This window comes from Rhinatrema bivittatum, chromosome 3, assembly GCF_901001135.1.
Source record: "Rhinatrema bivittatum chromosome 3, aRhiBiv1.1, whole genome shotgun sequence".
In the NCBI taxonomy this organism is placed as follows: domain Eukaryota; kingdom Metazoa; phylum Chordata; class Amphibia; order Gymnophiona; family Rhinatrematidae; genus Rhinatrema; species Rhinatrema bivittatum.
The window spans coordinates 123,852,041-123,874,323 of record NC_042617.1 but is presented as its reverse complement, the minus strand read 5'-3'; the positions used below and the strand labels follow the sequence as shown (position 1 = coordinate 123,874,323).

General features: G+C 45.6%; 1 protein-coding gene across 4 annotated transcripts in view; it reads right to left on the bottom strand.

Annotated features, from left to right (window-relative positions):
• Positions 1-22,283, bottom strand: part of XPO1 (exportin 1) — a 321,445-nt gene that overhangs the window by 98,651 nt on the left and 200,511 nt on the right. For all 4 annotated transcript variants that reach the window (XM_029593698.1, XM_029593697.1, XM_029593699.1 and 1 more), the window contains one exon: positions 11,031-11,214. In XM_029593698.1, coding sequence (XP_029449558.1) covers positions 11,031-11,214 — 184 coding nt within the window. The remainder of the gene's footprint in view (positions 1-11,030; positions 11,215-22,283) is intronic.

Genomic DNA, 22,283 nt, shown 5'->3' with positions numbered 1-22,283 from the left:
TCCCAGGGCCTCGCATTGGGTGCATAAGGCCTCGGCTTCCTGGCTCTGGGCGGCCCTGAGGTGGCATGCTGTGCAGAGGCCTAGGGATTTTACTTCCATTATTGGAGGTGTCGAGGTTGCCTGCGCGTACATGTTTCGCCTCGTATCTGTGCGCTTAGCCGGGGTTTGTGCGCGTATCTGAGCGCTTAACCCGGGATGTGCGCGCGGGTAGTCGAGTGCGCGTAGTCCAAGCGACCGGGACTTGCGCGCGCCGCTTATGCGTCCAAGGGTTCTTGTGCGTATAACTTACGCGTAGAAGTAGGTTTGTGCGCACAGGTAAATTTTGTGCGCTCGGCCGGGCGGCGATGTGAATGGCGAGAATAAGGCCAAGATGGCGACGGCGACCATGCGGGCAAGATGGCGACTATCTCGGAGGGTCTCCACTTGGGAAGGCCCTTGGAAGTGCCGGGGTCTGGCCCTGCTAGGGCGAATCAACCCGGTGGCGCTGGCTTCAGCCGATGGCCTGCGCTCGTCCTCAATCCTCGGAGACCGGTACAAGTAAGATTTCTACCTTACCTTATCTTCGGCGCTTCCCGGTCTCGACCCGGGTGGTCTCCGGCTGCGGGGGGAGCGGGCAACTACCTTCACCGCCGCTATTTGAGGGTGCCACCCGCTGCCTCTAAGCCATGCCCGAACTCATCTCGCTCGGGGGCTAAGTCCTCGCCGCGAACGGCTCCGGACCGCGGGTGCCTCTGTGCCGCACCCGAGCCCTTCTCACTCGGGGGCTAGGTCCCTGCCGCGATTCGGCCACCGGACCGAGGCTCTTACCTCCGAGGGACCACGGAAATCACCTCGGGAAACTCAACTGGGGGAGGGACCCGAGGGTATCACCGCAGGAGTGCAGGGCTCGTCTTCAGGTAGGAATTTTCTTTAAAATTTGGTAGAACGCTCAGCGAGCGTGAGATAGCTCCTAACTGCTTTGGAGATAGAAAATACTGAGGATCTGCACTTCCTGCAGGGGTTATATGTACTAGGGGCTGACGTCAGATTGAAATCTGATCCGTCTCCAACTGCTAGCACGAGTACACTATACTATTGGTTCTGAGTCCATCTGCTACACGCTAGGAAGCCTACCTTTTTGAGGTACTGTATTTTTTTTATATCTTAAATCCTGGCTCATGCTGATCAAAGCTTTGTTGATTTTAACTGTAGACTATAGTAAAGACATTTCCTGAAACCTCTTACTCTTCTTGTTCATGTCTTGGCAAGTCTAAGCTTCACTAAGCAAGAAGGGGCTCATGTGTACCTGTACAGCATGGCTATAAATAGTAGTAGTAATAGTGGCAAGATAAGCATCTTTTGCTTCAAACATTCACAAAACTCTAATGATTATATTGAAAAAAATGTATTTATGATTCTTAATTACTTCTAGAATATTACTATAATTGTTCTTTCACAATGAAAGTATGTTGTGTTGACAAGTGCAAAACTACTTAAAAAATGCATTAAAGATAGCCGAATGTGAAAAACATACAATGGGAAGACTTACAAGAACTGTATAGAAATAGAAGTGCCTAGCATATTTGTTCCTTTCACACCATTCAATGCATAACTATGGCATTGCTATCATGGTCTTACACCTGAAAATAGAATGGCTATGCTAGGGGTACTGACCAAAGCAGCCTCATCTGTCATAATTCAGGAAGCATCTCTGCCACAAACATTGCAAGACTCAATACAGAGCACCTCTTAAATCATGTAATATCCTTCACAGATGTAACTCTCAGACCTTGAGACATGGTGTACCAAGGGAAATGGACAAGAACAATATTAGATGAGTACTACTGAACTTTTAATTACACTGAAAAATTAAAAAAAAAAATTGAAAATTAGAGAGACTGATTAACCTTTTTGGAGTCAACTGCCATGGAGTATGATGATCTCGCTCATCTTTCTAATAGCAGCTATGGAGCTGGCATATTAGGTGAATGTGATTAGAATTAATTTACTTTAATTCCTACCTGTTGCAGTTTAGTATACAGAGGCACCATATTCATCATTCGCACTGGGAAAATGACCTATATGCCAAGAAGCACTACTCATGCTAAGCTTTTCCTTCTCTGAACAGAGATGCCCAATATCAGTCACGTACATAATCATGCCATGTACTTAATAATACTCAGATCATTGGATACAAAGTTCCCACCCTTACTCATTCTGCCAGTTTCCAAAAGGTGGCTAGCCCTTGTCCCAAAGAAACAGAAAATATGCCAAAGGAGCTCGAACAGTCATGGCGGCTTCTAAAGAACTCTGACACATTGCCCTAGTGATAGCACTAGCCATTATAAAACATCCACCATGTGCTTGTGCTCCTTGCCTAAAGATGACAGCTCTGGTGAGACTGAGGACGACAGCCCTGGTGAGCACCACAGCTGCAGCAGCTATCCTATGCTTTTCTTCCCTTTGGTCTTTCCAAATCAATATTGGGTCAGTGCACTTTCTGCCAACTCCACTTAGTTTTATGTTTGAATATATTTTTATTTTCAATTATAAAACATGATGCATGATACACATTTGAATCCCCTTAGTTCACTCACACATTAAGAACATAAGCAGCTGCCAAACTGGGTTAGACTGAGGGTTCATCAAGCCCAACATCCTATTTTCAATAGTGGCCAAACCGGGTTACAAGTTACCTGGCAAGTAACCAAACATTAAATTGATCCCATGCTACTAAAGCCGGTAATAAGCAGTGGCTATTCACTAAGTCAATTTGATTAATAGTTTATGGACTTCTCCAGGAACTCATCCAAACCTTTTTTAAACCCAGCTACAATAACTGCCTTAACCACATCCTCTGGCAATGAATTCCAGAACTTAGTTGTATGCTGAAAGTAATTTCTCTGATTAGTTTTAATTGTGCTACTTGCAAACTTTATGGAGTGCCCCTAATCCTTGTATTATCTGAAAGAGAACCGTATTTTCACGCATATAACCCATGGGGTATACATGTTTTTATATTCAAGCAATTGTGCATGCGGGTTAAACAACGGTTCAGATTATGTTCGTTTTTACATTCTAGCATGTAATCATTAATAGATTATAGACAGCTATTTCACATACTAAAAAAAGCTGCATTTACTTAATATACATATCAATATAAATATCTAGGATGTGGTACATGCATATCCAAGGGACTATAGTACACTGCATATTAAAAAAAAACAACCCACGCATTCCATTTTTTTCCCCGTCAAAATGGAAGAAATGAATGCAGATTCTATTTCCCTAAAAGTTAATGCAGCTTTGATAGTATGTGGCATAGGTGTGGGGTTTACATGGGTGGGGTTATACAGTGATTTGCATCCGCTTGGACTACTTTTCTGCGGGGTACACATGGGCATAGGGTATATATGGTAAATAACCAGTCCACATTTACCCGTTCAAGTCCTTTCATGATCTTATAGACTATCATATCCCCTCCTCAGCCATCTCTTCTCCAAGCTGAACAGCCCTAACCTCTTTAACCTTTCCTCACAAGGGAGCTGTTTCATTCCCATTATCATTTTGGTTGCCCTTCTCTGTACCTTCTCCTGTGCAACTATATCTTTTTTGAGATGTGGCAACCAGAGTTATACACTGTATACGAGGTGTAGTCTCCCCATAGTGTGGCAGACACATTATGACATTGTTTGATTCACCATTCCCTTCCTTATAATTCCTAATATTGTTTTTTTGGGTTTTTTTTGGACTGCCGCAGCACACTGAGCAGATGATTTCAATGTATTATCCATTATGATGCCTAGATCTTTTTGCTGGGTGGTAACTTCTAATATGGAACCTAACATCATGTAATTACAGCATGGGTTATTTTTCCCCTATATGCATCACCTTGCACTTGTCCACATTAAATTTTATCTGCCATTTGGACACCCAATCTTCCAGTCTTGTAAGGTTCTCTTGAAATTTATCACAATCTGTTTGTGATTTAACTACTCTGAATAATTGTGTCATCTGAAAATTTGATCTACCAGTTTACCTTTATTCACATTTATTAATCCCTTCAAAAAAGTGTAGCAGATTGTCCAGACTTCTCTTGGGTAAATCCATGCTCGCCATGTCCCATTAAACCATGTCTGTGATTTTGTTTATTGATGGGACCAATGTATGTTACTTCCTTTAAGGATAACAAGATAGATTAGACGCCACGAAATAGTCCAATCTCTGAGCTTTATTGAAAGATCAAAGCTCAGAGATTGGACTATTTCGTGGCGTCTAATCTATCTTGTTATCCTTACGGCTTTCTTAGGCAGCCTACCCTCCTGTTTTGTTGGTCTGTTACTTCCTTTAAGCCATTTCAGTAGAGAAATGCTAACATTTTAAAGATCTACCCACTCTTAGCCTTAAATGTTATCAGGATAAGCATGACCAGAAACACTAGATATTCAGAAATAAGCAAGTTTGCTTACCGTAAACTGTGTTCTCTGTAGATAGCAGGATGAATTAGCCATGCTGTCTGGGACATCCTCCGGGCGGCCAGGTGGCAGAACTTCTCTTAGCATATAGAGTTTTTGTGTGTGTGCCTGTGTGCAGATTCCAGCGCAGCTCATGACTTGCCTCAGTCCGTTTCAAAGCGAAGATGGAAGCAGAAAGAAACTGGCTGGGGAGGCGGGCGGGTCAGCATGGCTAATTCATCCTATCACCAAAAAACATAATTTACGGTAAGCAGGGATGGATTAGCCCTGCTGTCTGGGAGTCCCCAGCTGAGCGTGTTGAGTGCAGAGGAGTCCTTGGAGGCAGGATTTGCCCCACCAAAAGCGTGAAGATGCGCTCAAGACAGTGCTCATGCAGCAGACAGTCTCCTTAATTTGCGCTTGAACTAAGGATGGTTCTACCCATGTTCGCGTCTGTCACAGCCTGCCGGTCCAGGCAGTAATGGGAGGTAAAGATATGCAACAAGGACCAGGTTGCAGCCTTGCAAATGACCAGGATGGGTACCTCGTGCAGGTGGGCTATGGAAGCCACCATGGTGTGAATCTGGTGAGCCTTAGGGGAAGGAGCCAAGGCTTCGGATTTTTTATGGTAGCAGAACTGTATGCAATTTGAAATCCAGGATGAAAGAGTTCTCTTAGAGACAGAAAGCCCTGGGGCATTCGGGTTGAAGGAGATGAAAAGCTGGGAGGCTCTGTGATCAGAGTGAGTCAGGAACTTGTAATAAGCCAGTGTACGCTTGCAATCCAACTTGTGAAGCTATCATTCGCAGTCAGTCTTGTGTGGCTTCAGAAAAATAGGTAGGCAGAGTGATAGTTTGGTTCAGATGGAAGGCTGATACCACCTTGGGAAGGAATGCAGCATGCATACACAAAGTCACCTGGTCATGGTAGCATTCCAGATACAGAGAATAGTGAACCAGTGCTTGCAACTCACTGAAACATTGCACTGAAGTGAGGGTGACTAAGAAGAGTACCTTCCAGAAGAGGTACCAAGGATGACAGCTGTCCAGAGGTTCGAAGGGTGGGAGCATTAACTGTTCGAGAACCACATTGAGGACCCATGGAACCGGAGGTTTGAGAATTGGGGGGGGGTCATAGCCGCAGAATACCCTTCATGAACCTGGAGATTAAGAGGTGGTAGGAAACTGAAGCCCCATTGTGCATGTGGTGGTAGGCTGCGATGGCACAGACATGAACTCTGAGAGACACCATTGCCAGTCCCGCTCGGTAGAGAAGGTGAAAGGAATCCAGTAATCGATCTGGAGAGCAGGAGAATGGATCCACACCATGCTCTGCACACCAAGAGGAGTTTCCCATGATAGTTCCTCCTAGTGGAGGGCTTCTTGGAGGAGACAAGGATGTCTTGAAGCCACGGGGACAAGTTCAAGTGATTTAGTACCACCCTTTCAATCTCCCACAGTGAGATGTAGAGAGGAACGGAGGGGATGTAGAAGGGAGCCCCCTTCCTGGGTGAGCAAGTCTGAACTGTGGCCGAGTGCGATGGGTTTGTTGATGGAGAGCCAAATTACATATGCATACCAAGGTTGTTTTGGCCATGCTGGCACTTTGAGGAAGAGATCGGCCTTATTGCAATGCATTTCTGGACCGTTCGTGCAATCAGTGCTATGGGAGAGTAAGCGTACAGGAGACCTTCCGCCCATGAGATGAGGAATGCGTCCTGTTCTATGCATTGGGTGCTGGGGTAAACCGAGAAAAAAAGGTCTTTACCTTCCAGTTGTACTCTGTAGCAAAAAGATAGACGCGAGGAAGACCCCAAATTTGAAAGTGTCTTTCCACCATGTCCTGTCGAAACTCATACTCGTGAGGGTGGAAGATTCTGCTCAGTCTGTCCGCTCTGGAGCTCTGTATCCCCGGTAGATACATGGCCTGCAACGTGATGGGGAGGAGTTCCATCCATTGCAGGATCTGAACTGCTTCCTTGCACAACATCCAAACGGACCCACTTTTCTTGTTGACATAGAACCCTGTGACTTGGTTGACTGTGTGGATCATTACAGTCTTTTCCCAGAGAAAGTTCTCGAAGGTGAGGAGTGCGTTGCTGATGGCTCGAAGCTCTAGAAGGTTTATTTGCTGCGCCCGCTCCCAAGCGGACCATAGACCCCGGAGTTTGAAGCTCGGCCAGGTGGGTGCCCCATCCCCGTTCGATGCCTCGGTGGTAAGAACTACATGATGGGCAGGGGCGCTCCCAAATGATCACCGCCTTTAGCCACCAGTTTAAGTTCCGTTTCATGCAGTGCGTGAGGACTACTTGCTTGGATAGGGGGTGCTGGAATTGGTGCACTGTGACTTTAAGCCCCACTGTAGCCGGCGTATGTGTAGGCAGGTGTGTGGAACTACATAGATGGACGCTGTCATGTGTCCCAAGATGGTCAAGATTTGTCGAGCAGAGGCGCTGGTGGCTCTCAAGAGGTGAGCTGCCACGGTCTGAAGGGTGAGGGACCTGGACTCCGGAAAGAACGCTTTGATCAGTTCCGTGTTGATGCAGGCCCCAATGAACTGCAGAGTCCGGGAGGGCTACAGGTCAGATTTTTCATAATTGATGAGCAACCCCAGGTTGTCCAGGTAGCGGATGGTTGCCAGAAGTTTGCTGCAAAGGGAGGGAGGATTGGGGGCTACGAGGTAAGGAAACAGCTGGATCTCCTGTTTCTGGAGGTGGGCCACAGTTACCACTAGACACTTTGTGAAGACCCTCGGGGCTGATGAGAGGCCAAAGGGGAGCACTTTGTATTGGAAGTGGCGTCCACTGATCTTGAAACATAGATATCGCCAGGACACAGGGTGCACAAGGATATGGGAGTAAGTGTCCTTGAGGTTGAGCGAATCTTTGGGGTGGAGGAAGGGCAGGATGGATTTGAGGGAAGTCATCTTGATTTTCTCCCAGGCTAGGAATTTGTTGAGGGAGCGGAGGTCCAGGATGAGACACAGCCCTCCTGATTTCTTGGGAATGAGGAAGTATAGGGAGTAGAATCTCCGATGATACTGGGAGGCAGGGACGCTGTGGATGGACCGCTGAAGCAGCAGCTTGGTGAATTCTTCCTTCAGCACTTGGCTGGTTAATGAGTCGACCTGCTTTGGATGTATCATGTGGGAGATGGTATGGACTTGAAGTGTAGGGAGTAACCTTCCTTGATTTTGAATATCCAACTGTCAGAGGTGATTGCTTCCCACAAATTGAGAAAGTCTCCCTCCCACTGGCAGCGGTAGAGGTGGCCCCGCATTCTCTAAAAACCCTGACTAGGTTTGGTCGCATTGCTGTCCAGGGGAGGACATGGCTTCTGCAGGGAATGCTGGCGAGGGTGGTTCAGCAGCTGCTGAGGTGGTTGTGTCCGGGCTGGTGGGTAAGGCTGTGGGCGGAAGGAAGGGTAAGACCTGTAAGACCATCTCTGAAAGTAAGGTTTCTTGTATCCGTAGTAGCGCCTGGTGGATGCAGCGTCTGAGGGTTTTGTCAGCGACATCACAACCACCTTTTGCTCCTTAAGTTGTGCCACTGTTTTGCGCAACTTGTCCCCAAAAAGGTTGTCAGGAAGACATGGAAGGTCCGTCAACATCTCGTGCACATCTTCTCCGATTGCACTGGCGCGGAGCCACGCTAAACGGCGGGCCGCAATGGCATTTGCTGTAGTTCGGGTGGACGTGTCAAAAGCCTCGTAGATGGTATGGAGCACATGTCGGAGGCCTTCCTCCAGGTCAAGGAACTGATCAGGAGGGCGGTGATCTGGTGAAGCCTCCTGCAGCAAAGGCTTTAGTGATTGCAGGCACTCATAAATACTAAGTGATATAGAACTGATGTGTTGGAGCTTCTCACTGAGCATGCCGGACTGAAAAGCCCGCTTGTCAAAATCATTCAGGAATTTATAATCCTTCCCTGGAGAGGTGTTAAGTGTAGATGTGACTTTTTTGCTCTTTCCAAGGCAGATTCAATGACAGCCAAGGCATGAGGGAGCTGCAAGACATTATAGAAGGCCTCATGCGGAATTTGAGGTCGGTCTTGCGAGTGGGCCCAGTGAAGGGAGATTCCCCTGCCCTGGTCATCACTGCGTCCAAGACAGCATGCGAAGGCAAAGCTGTGGGCTCAGACGGTGCCTCAAAAATCTTTAGTATGCAGAGGACCTCTGCCCGGGGATATCTTCCTGGTTTCGACATTCAATCTGTTTCCCACCTTCTCAGGGAGACCGGCACATGGCTGATCTACCTGGGGGATCTGACCGATAGTCGGTCAAGGATCCCAGAGGGATGGATGGAGGCAAGCCTTCTCTGGGTGGAGAGCCTTGAGAGAGTGCGCTGATTGAACGGGGCCCCATAGGGCTAAGGCTGTCCTAGGGTGAAGGCGGAACCTCAAGAGGGGTAGGAGGTTGTGCCCCGTTAGAGCACTTGTCCGTGCCTTGCTGTTCCGCTGTCGACAGGAACTGGGACAAAATCATGGCTTGGGAGGCTGAGGTGTCCTGGGAGATGGGCGGTAGACTCTTAGGGGTACCCCATGGTGGTAACGCTACCAGAAGAATGTCAGAATCTGGACCTCAAGGACGAGGCCCTGTCAGAGCTTCTGTGGGGGCCACTTGTCCTGCTTGGTTAATGGCTCCAAAAGATGTTACACAGAACATCTGCACTGGGAGGCTGAGGACATGCCCAGGAAAACCTGGAGGATCCTGTAGGTTCTTCTTTGGAGGCGGGCCCCATGTCGGAATCTAGCAGGTCCAGAAGAGAAGCTTGAACGGAATGAACTTTGGTGCACTGTTACCCACTGTTGGAGGCTGGACGCGAGGATGGAGCGGGGCTCTTGGAGGAGATATGCGTCGATAGCGTTGTGGCCAGCGCCGACTTGCGTTGATGCCTTTTTGTGTTTGGAGGCAATCTTCGACGCGTGGTCGTGCGTCCAGTGCATCTGTGCTCACTGGCGCTGGCAGCCACATGGGTAGCGGCGACACATTCCTCGAAGCTCCCTGCATCAGGGCGATGAGGGCATGCTTTGGCAGTGGGCCAGGGATACCCGAAGGTCCCACAGAGGAGGCCCTTCTGTGCTTGGAGGTCTGGCTGGTTCAACTGGGTCCCTGTGATGACTGGACGGTCCCAGTACTGGAGGCATACGAGCCCAATGCTGCCTCCTTCAGTTTGGCAATCTTCTTGGCCCGTTGACGTTGAGCCCGAGGAGACATGCGGCCGCAGTCTCTACAGGCAGCCTGATCATGGTTGGACCGAGGCAGATATAGCATCGGAAGTGGTCATCAGTCGTGGACATGATCTTGCCGCACTGGCAAAATTTGAAGCAGGCACCCACGCTTTTTTTTTTTTTTTGAAATGTTCTTTCCCTTGACGAGAGAGACAGAGAGAGCTCCGCATGTGACCAGCAGTGCAGAAGAAAAAGGACTGAGGGAAGTCAGGAGCTGCGCAGGAATCTGCATGCAGGCAAGCACACACTATATGCTAAGAGAAGCTCCGCCACCTGGCCACCCAGAGGAGTTTCCAGACAGCATGGCTAATTCATCCTTGCTTATCTACAGGAAAAAAATAGATATTCAGTCAGCATTCACCAGGTAGAAGAAATGCACAGAGTGAATTTGGTCCCTAAATTTTCATTTGCTATTAAAACAAGGCCCAGTAATATGCTTAGCTTAAACACTGGCTACATTGTGCTATATGTGAAATACAAAGTTATAGGGACAAAAAAAACACTCACAAAAGTAACATATTACAATGTGGCCTGCAAACAATTCACTTGGGAACAAAGGAACTTCAAGAATATGAATGCCATTTTTAAATGTTTTTGTTAAGAAAAATATAGCTTTAGCAACTATTTGTTGATCATTATACTATAGAGATAGCAGTTCAATTAAGTCAGAACATTTCTAAAAATGTAAAGTAACTGCTCTTTGTTTTATTCTTTTAAAACTTCTTGAACATTTCTAACATTTACTAGATTTTATCCACAAGCTTGATTAATGACATTCTGGACCACTACTGCAGAAAGATGCAAACCTGTACAAACACCTGCAATATGCATATACCTTACAGATAGATATCTGTCACTACTAATAACCTGTTAAACATTCACTTGAGACTCCTAGTACCCCACCCATGCCAGCACTCTTCACTCAGCTTAGTTGACTATATTCCTCCCACTCCTGGCCTAACCCAACACTCTTCCCCCTCTTTCAAGCTTTGCCCTCTTCAGTTCCTCTGTAAGGACTGCATATTGGCATTCTTTCTTCCAGGCTAGACATCCTTCTGCCTTACTCTGGTGCTACAGCCCAGCAGCTCCGCAAAAGTACGTACACTGGTTAGCACATAGTGCCCCCTTGCAACCACTGCTGCTTACAGCACATCCTCCAAGGTCCCTGATAGACTCCACATCAAGGGTCCTAAGCGTATTTGTAATTTTAATTTTACAGAGGCCATATCAGTTTCTTTAAAAAAAACCCCAAAAAAACCCAACAAAGTTGCAGATGCAACTCTTCTATGTGCCTCATACGGAGATAGCACACTGTAGAGTTTGAGCTTGACTGCTGGGGAGATTCTGGAAATGTAAGAAAACAGTCTTACCGTTAGCTTGAATTGCAGCAGAAATGTTCTCACTCAGGCACTTGTACACATTCAGCATATCTAAATATATCCTTCCCAGCTGAATTACAAAAGGATGACCAACAGCTTTACATGCTCTTACGTTTGTTTTCAAAATGCTGCCAAGCTGTTTGACTGTTTCAGGATCCTTGAGGATATCAACATTCTGGTTTTTTTTTGGAGGAGGGGGGAAAATATTAGAAGCTGTTTCTGTTTTGTGAGCAAAGTACCAAACAAATTACATTTAAAATTTGCAGAATACAAAATACAAAGAACGAATACAGACAAAAGTTATACTTAAACAGCTCTAATTCTAATTATAAAAGGAGGATGTCTCAGCAGTTAATTCTCATTTAAATTCTCTTAAACATTCATTGTGAACCGCTGAGACCTCACTATTATGGAGGGACAGGGACTATGAAATATGACCTTCTGCTGGAGCCCAACAATAAACCAGGAAAAGGAGTAATAGGAAAGAGGCAACCTTGGTTGTTGAGTCAGCAGGTAGCACATCAATGGTTCTTAAACCAGTCCTCAACACATTCAGCAAGCTGAGTTTTCAAGATATCCACAATGAATATTCATGAGCTTAGACTTACATACAGTGAAGACAGGGCATATAAATCTCGCATGCATATTCATTTTAGATATCCTGAAAAGCAGAGTTGCTTACCTTAAACAGGTGTTCTGAGGACAGCAGAGTATCAGTCCTCACACATGGATGATGTCATCAGAGCACAGCATGGAAGGTTGTCTTCAAAGCTTCTAGAAGCTTTGAGAATGTCTCACTGGGCATGTGCAGCCCTGACCATTCCCCTGCACCCCATGTGGGGGGGGCCTCTGAATCCATGATAAAGCTAATACTTTATGCCAAACCAATTCCAAGGGGATGCAGGAGGGTACTGCAAGAACGCACACATCCTGCTGACCTCAGAAATCCAGAGAAAATGACTGCTTTTTCTGAGGGCAAACAGGATGGCAGACCTCACATGTGGGATTGCCCTGAACGAAAAAGGAGAAAACCACCAAGGAAAAGTACCAAAAGGCAAAAACTATTTTTAGTGACAACACACCATATATTATTTTCTCCCCCCCCCCCAACACATTTTTTTTTTTTCTTAAACACAGAAGTGGAATTTAGTCTACCTCCTCCCATGTGAAGAAAGCACTGAAGTCCAACTTCCTGGTGTTCAATGTCAAAGGGGATCTATTCCTCCTCAGAGCACCGCTAGCAGTTGATGCAGTTCTGGGGTCCCTTAATGTTGATGCCAGCCAGGAACAACATCCTCTAGGGCAGAGCTTTCCAAAGTGTGTGTCGCGACACTTTACTGTGTCACCTGAGGTGTGCCGCGCAAGCCCGGTGCACGTGACACACCGGCAAGTGCAGGGGCCGGGAACCCATGGCTCCGAGCCAGATATGGCTCTTTTGAGGGCTGCATCTGGCTCGCAGACAAGTGTCGCCACACTTTCCCGCTGACCCAGCTGCTCCCCGGTCCTCCTCCGCCCGGACGGAACGCGGCAGGACAGCTGCGTGCTCTCTTCTTCCCGCCCCCCCCCCCCCCCCCCGGAAGAGGAAGTGGAGAGTATCGGGTGCGTGAGCGGCAAGAAGAGGCCACGCTAGTGCGCTCGGCATCGGCCCGAAGAAAAGAATACTGCAGCGCGGCTCGGAGGAAAATGAAGAACTTCAACCGCGGCTGATGGGACTCCGCCTCCGCGAGGGCTGAAAATGAAGAGGTTAGCGTTGGGAGGAGGCTACTGCTGCCGCCGCGAGTTCCCGGGGTGGGGGAGAGAGAGAGTGAATGAGCGAGCAAGCTGTGTTTGCTCGCTCCGGGAACTCACGGCGGCAGCAGCAACCTCCTCCCAACGCTAACCTCTTCATTTTCAGCCCTCGCGGAGGCGGAGTCCCATCGGCCGCGGTTGAAGCTCTTCATTTTCCTCCGAGCCGCGCTGCAGTCTTCTTTTCTTCGGGCCGATGCCGAGCGCACTAGCGTGGCCTCTTCTTGCTGCGCAGGCACCCGATACTCTCCACTTCCTCTTCCGGGCCGCGGGGGCGGGGGGCGTGTGTGTGTGTGAGAGAATGTCTGTGATTGAGAGCCTGCCTGTGAGAGAGAGAGCACGAATGTAAGTTTGTGATTGAAAACCTGTTTGTGTGAAAGAGTATGTGTGTATGATTGAGATCCTTTGTGTGTGAGAGAAATCATGTGTATGTATGATTAAGAGCCTGTGTGTATAAGTAAGAGAGAGATCATGTGTGTCTGTGTGTGATTGAGAGCTGGTTTAGGTGATGGAGCATGTGAGTATGTGATTGAGAGCCTGTGTTTAAATGAGAGAGAGAGACAATGTGTGTCTGTGTGTGATTGAGAGCTGATTTAGGTGAGGGAGCATGTGAGTATGTGATTGAGAGCCTGTGTGTAAATGAGAGAAAGAGAGGACATGTTTGTAAGCATGTGAATGAGAGTCTGTGTGTGAGAGAAAAAGACAGCATGTATGTGTGTGATTGAAAGCCTGTCTGTGTGTAAGCGTGAAAAGATAGACAGCATGTGTGTAAATGTGTAATTAAGAGCCTATATAAGTGAGAGAGAAAAAACATGTGTATATGTGAGTGACTGAGAGCATGTGTGTATAGGTGTGTCATTGAGAGCCAGTGTGAGAGAGAGCGCTGGTATGTGACTGAGAGAGGAGAAAGTTCCAAACAAACCACCCCTCCCTCCTGCTAATTCAGAACAATCTCAGGACACCTGGATATCAAACGTTCCCAGGTATGCAGAGCAAAAAAAGTTTTGTATCCTTATTATTTTTCATTACTGGGTCTTTGTGTCTGCTATTTTGAAATATTTTGTTGGTATCTGGAAATGTTTTATATGAGTTTTTAATTATTGGATATTCCACTCATCAGCTGTTTCGAAATATGTTCTTTTTGTTAGTACAGTTTTACTGCTGACGATTTTATATTTCTTGATTTGTTTTATAAGGATGGGTGATGTTTCTTTTTTCCTTTGTTACACTGCATACAGAGACTCTGGCTTGTTGCAGTTTCCAATTCATTTTTTTCTGCATGCTTCTTGTTATGCGTTTTGGTCTCTTTATTCTATGTTAGGTGAGGGACAGCACGTGATTCAGGTGAGGTTTTCTGCTGGCGTGTAGTTTCTGTGTAGGACTCTATAGCAGCCTGACTTGGTCCGTTTTCCTAATAGGAGATGTGTTGGTGTCTTAAGGCCTGGTGTAATATTTTCAGAGACTTATTGTACTTTAAAAGTGTGATCTTACATAAAATGCACACATTTACTTGTACTTAGTTTTAAACATATTGTATGGCACTCATGGAATTACATTTTAAAATATGTGGCGTTTATGGCTCTCTCAGCCAAAAAGGTTCCTGACCCCTGGGTAAGTGGGAGCCAATGCGGCCGCCGGTGGACCTCATCCCACTGGCGGCTGAGCAGTAAAGAATTGCTGTGCTGTGTGCCGCGGACACACAGCAGGAAGATCGGCATGGCCGTGGTGGAGCTCACCTCACCACGGCCTGAAGAACAAGGTCACGTCGAAACGTGCAGATGCTCCGCCTCCTTCCTGCCCACGCGGCCCCGGAAGGAAAATGTTGCCGGAGCCGCAAGGGCAGAAAGGGGGAGGAGCATCAGCCGCGTGCAGAAGAGGAGCAGCGTCGTTACAGCGTGTGAGAAGAGGAGAAGGCCCCCACCGCGGATCGGTCCGAAAAGATCAGGGCCGCTGCAGAGCCCGTCCTGCAGCGACCCGTGAAGAGGAGGCCCAGAGGTAAGAGAGGCTGAGGGCCCGTAGAGTGTGTGCATGTATGAGGTGCGTTGAGAGATTGGATTGCGTGTATGAGGTGCGTTGAGAGATTGGGTTGCGTGTATGAGGTGCGTTGAGAGATTGGGTGTGGGAGTGAGGACCTGAATGTTTGTGTGTGTGTGTGTGTGTGTGTGTGTGTGTGTGTGTGTGTGTGTGTGTGTGAGAGAGAGAGAGAGAGAGAGAGAGAAAGCATATGAGAATGAGAACCTGACAATGTTTGAGGGAAGAAGACAGATGGAGAGAAAAGAAATAGAAAAAAAGACAATATGAAAGGAATTGGCAAAAAAATAAGAAAGGGGAGGTGGAACAAAAAAGCCTGTGACCAACCGATTAGAAAACTAAGTTCAGACAGCAAAGGTAAAAAAAAAAGAAATAAATTACTTTTTACTGATTGGCACATGTAATCTTTGGTAATGTGCAAGAGTAGCACTTTCTCTATGCGGATCTCACAATGTACGAGATCAACATGGAGGAAGTGGAAAACCACGGGGCCTGCACAGAGGAGGCAGCAGAATGGGCTTCCGTGCCAATAGCAGCAATCAGCGCCTCCCCAATAGCCATGCGGCATCAGTGACAGTGGCAGCAGAGGAATGAGAGAGGCTCTGAGGTTGCTGGCAAAAGAAAGAGAGGGGGTCTGCCTTTAGTGTGCATGTGTATGAATGGGAGTCTGCCTAGGGGTGTATGTGTGTGAATGCATGGGTGCCTGCCTGAGGGTGTGTCTGTGTATGAGAATGTATGGGTGTCTTCCTGGGGTTTGTATTTGTGAGAATAGGTGCCGGCAGTGTGTAGTATATGTGTGTGTGTGAGAATGAATTGGTGCCTGCCTGGGGGTCTGTGTGTGTGAGAATGAATTTGTGCATGCCTGGGGGATGGTGAGGGAGTGGTGTGAAAATGAATGGGAGCCTGCCTGGGGGTCAGTTTCAGTGTGTGAGAATGACTGGAAGCTTGCCTGGGTGTGTGTGTTTGTGTGTACGTGAGGGAGCCAGAGAGAGTGTGTATGAGAAAATCCAGGGGAGTAAGAGTTTGTGTGGGAGGGTGTGTGTGGAGGGGGAGAGAGTGTCTTAGAGCCTGAGAGTGTGTCAGTGTCTGTGAGAGCGAGAGGTTATGGTGGGTATAAAAGCACGAATGTGTATGTATGTGACAGTGTATGTGTGAGAGAGAATGGACATGTGAGTCTGTGTGAGAGAGGATAACCTCCTAATCCTGGACAATATCAGGGTGACTGGAAATCAAGAGCTCCCACGTATGGACAGCAGGGGCTTTTTAAAATCCTTATTAGTTTTAATTATTGGGTGTTATTTGATATATGTGCTGTTTTGAAATATTTTATTGGTGTTTGGGAAATTGTAAAAAATGTATGATTTTAATTAATAGAAATTCTATTTATCAGTAGTTTTAAAATATTCTTTTATTAGTATGGTTTTACTATTATAACTGATGCTTTGTTTCTTGATTTTATTTGTTTTATGAGGAATGGTGGTTCTATTTTTCCATTGTTAATACACAGAGTCTGGCTTCTTGGGGTTTCCATTTCAGTTTTTGTCTAATTTGTGCTCCTTTATTTTGTATTCTGTATTTGGTGAGGGTCTGTCTCTGCTCTGTGTGTGTGACCATTATGAGAGATTCTGCTAGCATAGGGATCTATAGCAATCTGGTTTGTTTTGTTTCCTCAGTAGGTGGTGTATTGGTATTCTAGGACCCAGTGTAATATTTACCCTTGCTTTTTCACAGGTAGGGTTATTGTTGTTTGAGTCCTTGGTGTTATTACTGTTATGTTACAATGGGATTGCAGTATAGATTTTGAGTGTCTTTTTTACGAGGTTTTATTTTAGTTCACAATGTGCCTGGCAGTGGAAGGTGTTTGTGCTGCTGTTACTGTGAGGTGACACCAGCATTTGAAAATATCTTTCAGTATGATGAGCTGTAAGGGAAACATTCAAGCTCCATTGTTTGGGGGAATTTCAGTGGATGCACAGAGTTACAGAACTGGAGGTGCAGGATTTATATTGACATTCTGTCCCTTCCTATAAATTCCAGACTTCTCTCTCATAGCCATATATAATTAGTTGAATGAGGCTATCAATTTTATAGTGTGAAACTGGCCAGCTTTTTAAAATTACGCAGAAGACCCTTTGGACTTTATTAACACCAAATATTCAAAAGCTGTGTTCATCCCATCAAGCTCATATATCTCATTAAAGAGGTAAATTGAATAACACAATAACTTTGTTTTATTATTGTTATTCATAAATTATAACAATAACATTAATCTTGGAATATTATATATTTTTAATATAAATGAAAGGTTTTCACAAGATAGGTTGTGTCGTGAAACATTTTATCATGTATATATTTAAGGAAACATACGTAAATTGTCGAAATACATTTTGTTCGTTTAACCTTTAACCTCTGGTTTGCTAGTAGACTGAATTACTGTGTCCCGAAATTATGTTTGTCTAAAAAGTGTGTCACCAACATGAAAAGTTTGGAAAGCTCTGCTCTAGGGGTCACAGTCTCACACAGAGAGCAGCATGAGAGGTCAGTTGGCCTCAAGGCAAAGCACATATCTATCTTGAGGATCCATGATAGACATGATACATTTGCACAGGGGGCACTTACTGAAACCACTGTAGTAGCTGAGAGATGAACCATGTCCTACAGGCTGTGCAAACAAAAAGAGACTGAGGATTCCCACAAGGGAGTTGTCAGGGCTATGTAGGCCCAATGGGGCATACTCAAAACTTATAGAAGCTCTGAGGTAAAACTTACGTGCCAGGCTCCATCTGATATCACCCATGTGTGAGAACTGCCATCCTGCCTGTCCTCAGAGAAACCCAAATTGGCTAGGTATGCTTTGTGTTGAGAACCACTATACTACATACAGTTAGCAAAGAATAAGAATGCTGATGTCACATGTTTAAGATCTACCTTTTTTTTTTTTTTTAAATAGTCACGACTGATGAGTAAATATTCAAAGCTATGAATGAAATATAAATTAACAGAATACTCTGGTGCCCTGATCAGCCCTGTTTTACTTGGCTGAAAACAGAACCTCACAAATAAGTTGTTTTTCTAGAAAAAAAAAAAAAAAAGGTTTTAGGGCCATCTAGTATGTCTAGTTTTCTTTGAGAACACTGTAGATCTTACTTGATCTCTGGCTTTACCTTTACTTTACTTCCTTACAATTAAGGATATACTGTACTTATCCCATGTTTTCTTGAACTTTGTTAGCTTTGCCTCTACAAGGAAGCTGTTTCACACATCCACCACACTTTTGGTGAAGAAATATTTCCTAATATAACTTTAGTCTAGCCCCAAAATCATTTTCTTGTTCTACAACAGGGGTCTCCAAGCTTGGTCTTTGAGGGCTGCAACCCAGAAGTTTTTCAGGATTTCCACAATGAAAATTCATGTACTGCCTCCACTGTATGTAAAATAGATTCATGCATTTTCATTGTGGAAAGCCTGAAAATTCAAGTTGGTTGCAGCCCTTACCATGTTTGGGGATGCCTGCTATAGAACTTATTTTACGACTGAAAAATGTTTCTTGTATATTCTTTACACCTTTGGTATACATAAATACCTATCATACCCTCAACTCCTATTTAGGTCCTTAAGTCCTGTTTTATAGGGCTTATGGTACAGACTCTGCAACATTTTAGTGTAATCCTTCTTTGAACTGCCTTTACTCTAAATATCTCTCTCTCTCTCTCTATATATATATATATATAAAATATATATATATCTTTATATATATATATACACACAGACACACACACATATACTGTATATTCTTTAGCTTCGGCCTCCAGAATTGAATACAATCCTCCAGATAAGGCCTCACCTAATGATTTATACAGGGATATCACCACCTACTTTTTCTATTTATACCTTTTCCTATGCACCCTTGCATTCCTCTGGCCACTGCCATATCACACTGTTCTGCAACCCAGAGATCAAATATATCACTCAAGACTGTCTGTCTACCCTGCTGCAGGATCTAGTATCATCTGAAAAAAGACAAACTTCTGTTGAAATAAAGCAAAATTGCTTACCTTGTAATAGGTGTTATCCCAGGACAGCAGGATGTAGTCCTCACATATGGGTGACATCAGTAATGGAGCCCTATGTACGGAAAACTTCTGTAAAAGTTTCTATGAAACTTTTGACTGGCATCAGAGTGCCTACTGAGCATGCCCAGCATGCTATGATATTCCCTGCCACAGGGGTCTCCCTTTAGTCTTGGTTTGTAGCAATAGCGTTAGCCAAAAATAAAATAATAAAACGTAGCGGACCCAACTCTGCGGGGTGGCGGGTGGGTTTCGTGAGGACTACATCCTGCTGTCCTGGGATAACACCTATTACAAGGTAAGCAATTTTGCTTTATCCCAGGACAAGCAGGATGCTAGTCCTCACATATGGGTGATTAGCAAGCTAGAGGCTGAGTCATTTTGTAGTGAAGCAACAGTGAAGTATTGTTGATGAAATGAATCAGCCGAAGATCACAGCAGGTTGGATGTAGAAGGAGTTGGGATTAGACTGGAAACAAGTTCTTTAAGACGGATTGTCCGTAGGCTGAATCTTGTCTTCCTTCTTTGTCTAAACAGTAGTGAGCCGTGAAAGTGTGAAGAGAACTCCATGTTGCTGCTTTGCAAATATCCAGAATAGGTACAGAGCGAAGGTGTGCTACTGAAGTGGACATTGCTCTGACTGAGTGTGCTTTTACTCGCCCTTGAAGAGTAAGGCCTGCTTTTTCATAACAAAATTGTATGCAATCTGCTAGCCAGTTTGACAGAGTATGCTTACCCACTGCTTTACCTGGTTTGTTTGGATCATAGGATACAAACAGCTGACTGGATTTCCTTTGGGCTGTTGTGCGGTTTAAATAGAAGGATAACGCACGCTTACAGTCCAAAGTGTGTAAGGCTCTTTCACCTTGATGGGAATGAGGCCTAGGAAAGAATGTTGGTAAAACTATGGATTGGTTCAAGTGAAATTCCGTGACAACCTTAGGAAGGAATTTTGGATGTGTCCGGAGGACTACCCTGTCATGTAGGAACTTTGTAAAAGGTTCGTATGTGACTAGTGCTTGTAATTCACTGACCCTTCTAGCTGATGTAATGGCTATGAGGAATACCGTTTTCCAAGTAAGGTATTTAAGGTCACAGGTATTTATGGGTTCAAATGGAGAACGCATAAGCCTAGTTAATACTACGTTCAGGTCCCATTGTATGCTTGGGGAATGAACTGGAAGTTTAATGTGAGTTAGGCCTCTCATGAATCTACTCACGAGAGGCTGTGCAGAAATGGGTGCATCTCCCAGTTTATTATGGTAAGCTGAGATTGCACTTAAGTGTACCCTTACCGATGATGTCTTAAGACCAGAGTCTGAGAGATGGTAAAGGTAATCTAGTAGCGAGGTAGTGGGGCAAGTGAAAGGATCTAAATCTTTGTTAGTGCACCACAATGTAAACCTTTTCCATTTGTAGAAATAATTCTTTCTAGTGGAAGGTTTACGTGAAGCTATAAGTACTTGAGATATAGTGGTTGGAAGGTTGAGAGGCTGTAAGATCAAGCTTTCAACATCCATGCTGTCAGGGACAGGGATTGAAGGTTGGGATGGCGCAACTGGCCCTGTTCCTGAGTTATCAGATTGGGAGCTACTCCCAGGCGAATGGGATTTCTGACAGAGATCTAGCAGTGTGGGAAACCATACTTGTCGAGGCCAATATGGGGCTATGAGTATCATTGTCCCCTTGTCCTGTTGTAGCTTCACTAGTGTTTTGGTTATGAGTGGTATCGGAGGATACGCGTATAACAGGCCTGAACTCCAATGGCGAGCAAAGGCGTCCCTTGGTAGGCTGTTGGACTGCCAGAGGAGGGAGCAGTAATTGTTCACTTTGTAGTTCAGGTGGGATGCAAAGAGATCTATTGTTGGTTGGCCCCAGCGCTGAAATATCTTGGTTGCTAGCGATGGGTTCAGAGACCACTCGTGTGGTTGGAAGTGACGACTGAGGCGATCCGCTACTGTGTTGTGGATGCCTGCTAGGCAGGTGGCCCGTAGAAGAATTGAGTGTGCTAGGGCCCAGTCCCAAATCTGAGCTGCTTCCTGACACAGGAGGTACGAGCCTGTGCCTCCCTGCTTGTTGATGTACCACATGGCTACTGTGTTGTCCGTTTGGATTAGAACAGTTTTGTTTGAAAGGCAGTCCTTGAATGCATGTAGAGCATAGCGTATAGCTCGAAGTTCCAGAAAATTTATTTGAAAGGAGGCTTCTTGTTTTGTCCATGTGCCTTGTGTCTTTAGGTGAGCAATGTGCGCTCCCCACCCTAAGGTTGACGCATCTGTAGTTAAAGTCACTTGTGGAACTGGTTGCTGGAAAGGCAGGCCTTTGAGCAAGTTGATTACGGATGTCCACCAGAGAAGAGATGATCTTAGATCTTGTGTGATATGAATGGGAGTGGACAATGGTTGAATGGCTTGAATCCATTGAGATTTGAGTGTCCATTGCGTTAGTTGCATGGTGAGTCTGGCCATGGGAGTGACATGAACTGTTGAGGCCATGTGTCCGAGTAGGGTGAGGCACTGATGAGCTGTAACTCGAGACTGATTGCGAACAGAGTGCGCTAGGAGAACGAGCGCTTGAGCACGGTCTTTTGGAAGAAAGGAGCTTTGCTGTGATGGTGTTGAGATCCGCACCTATGAACTGTAATTGGTGAGATGGTGTGAGATGGGATTTCTGGTAGTTGATGAGAAACCCCAAGGAGTGAAGCAATTTTATTGTGAGATGGAGAGAAGTGAGAGCTCCGCTTTGTGTTTGACTTCTGATGAGCCAATCGTCCAAGTAGGGAAATACATGTACTCTTTGCTTGTGAAGATGTGCCACCGCTACTGCAAGACACTTTGTGAACACTCGAGGTGCTGAGGCTAGGCCGAAAGGCAGTACTCTATATTGGAAGTGTTGACCTTCCACCAGAAATCGCAGGTATTGTCGATGAGGAGGAAAAATGGGAATGTGAGCGTAAGCGTCTTGAAGATCCAGAGAGCAGAGCCAATCTCCTTTTTGAAGAAGAGGTAGCATGGTGCCTAATGACACCATTCTGAATTTTTCTTTCTTTAGAAATTTGTTGAGATTTCTGAGATCCAGGATAGGACGTAAGCCCCCGGTTTTCTTTGGAATGAGGAATATCGGGAGTAGAATCCTCTGCCCCACTGAGGCCTGGGAACTCTTTCTATGGCCCTGGCAGTCAGAAGGGTGGATAATTCTGCTTGTAGAATTGTGTAGTGATGAGACACTGTCCAAGATGGAAGAGGAGGATTTTCGTCTGGTACAGTGAGGAAATCCAAGCGGTACCCTTGAGTTGTAATTGAGAGTACCCATTGGTTTGTGGTAATGGAGGTCCAAGTTTGATGGTAATGAGAAATTC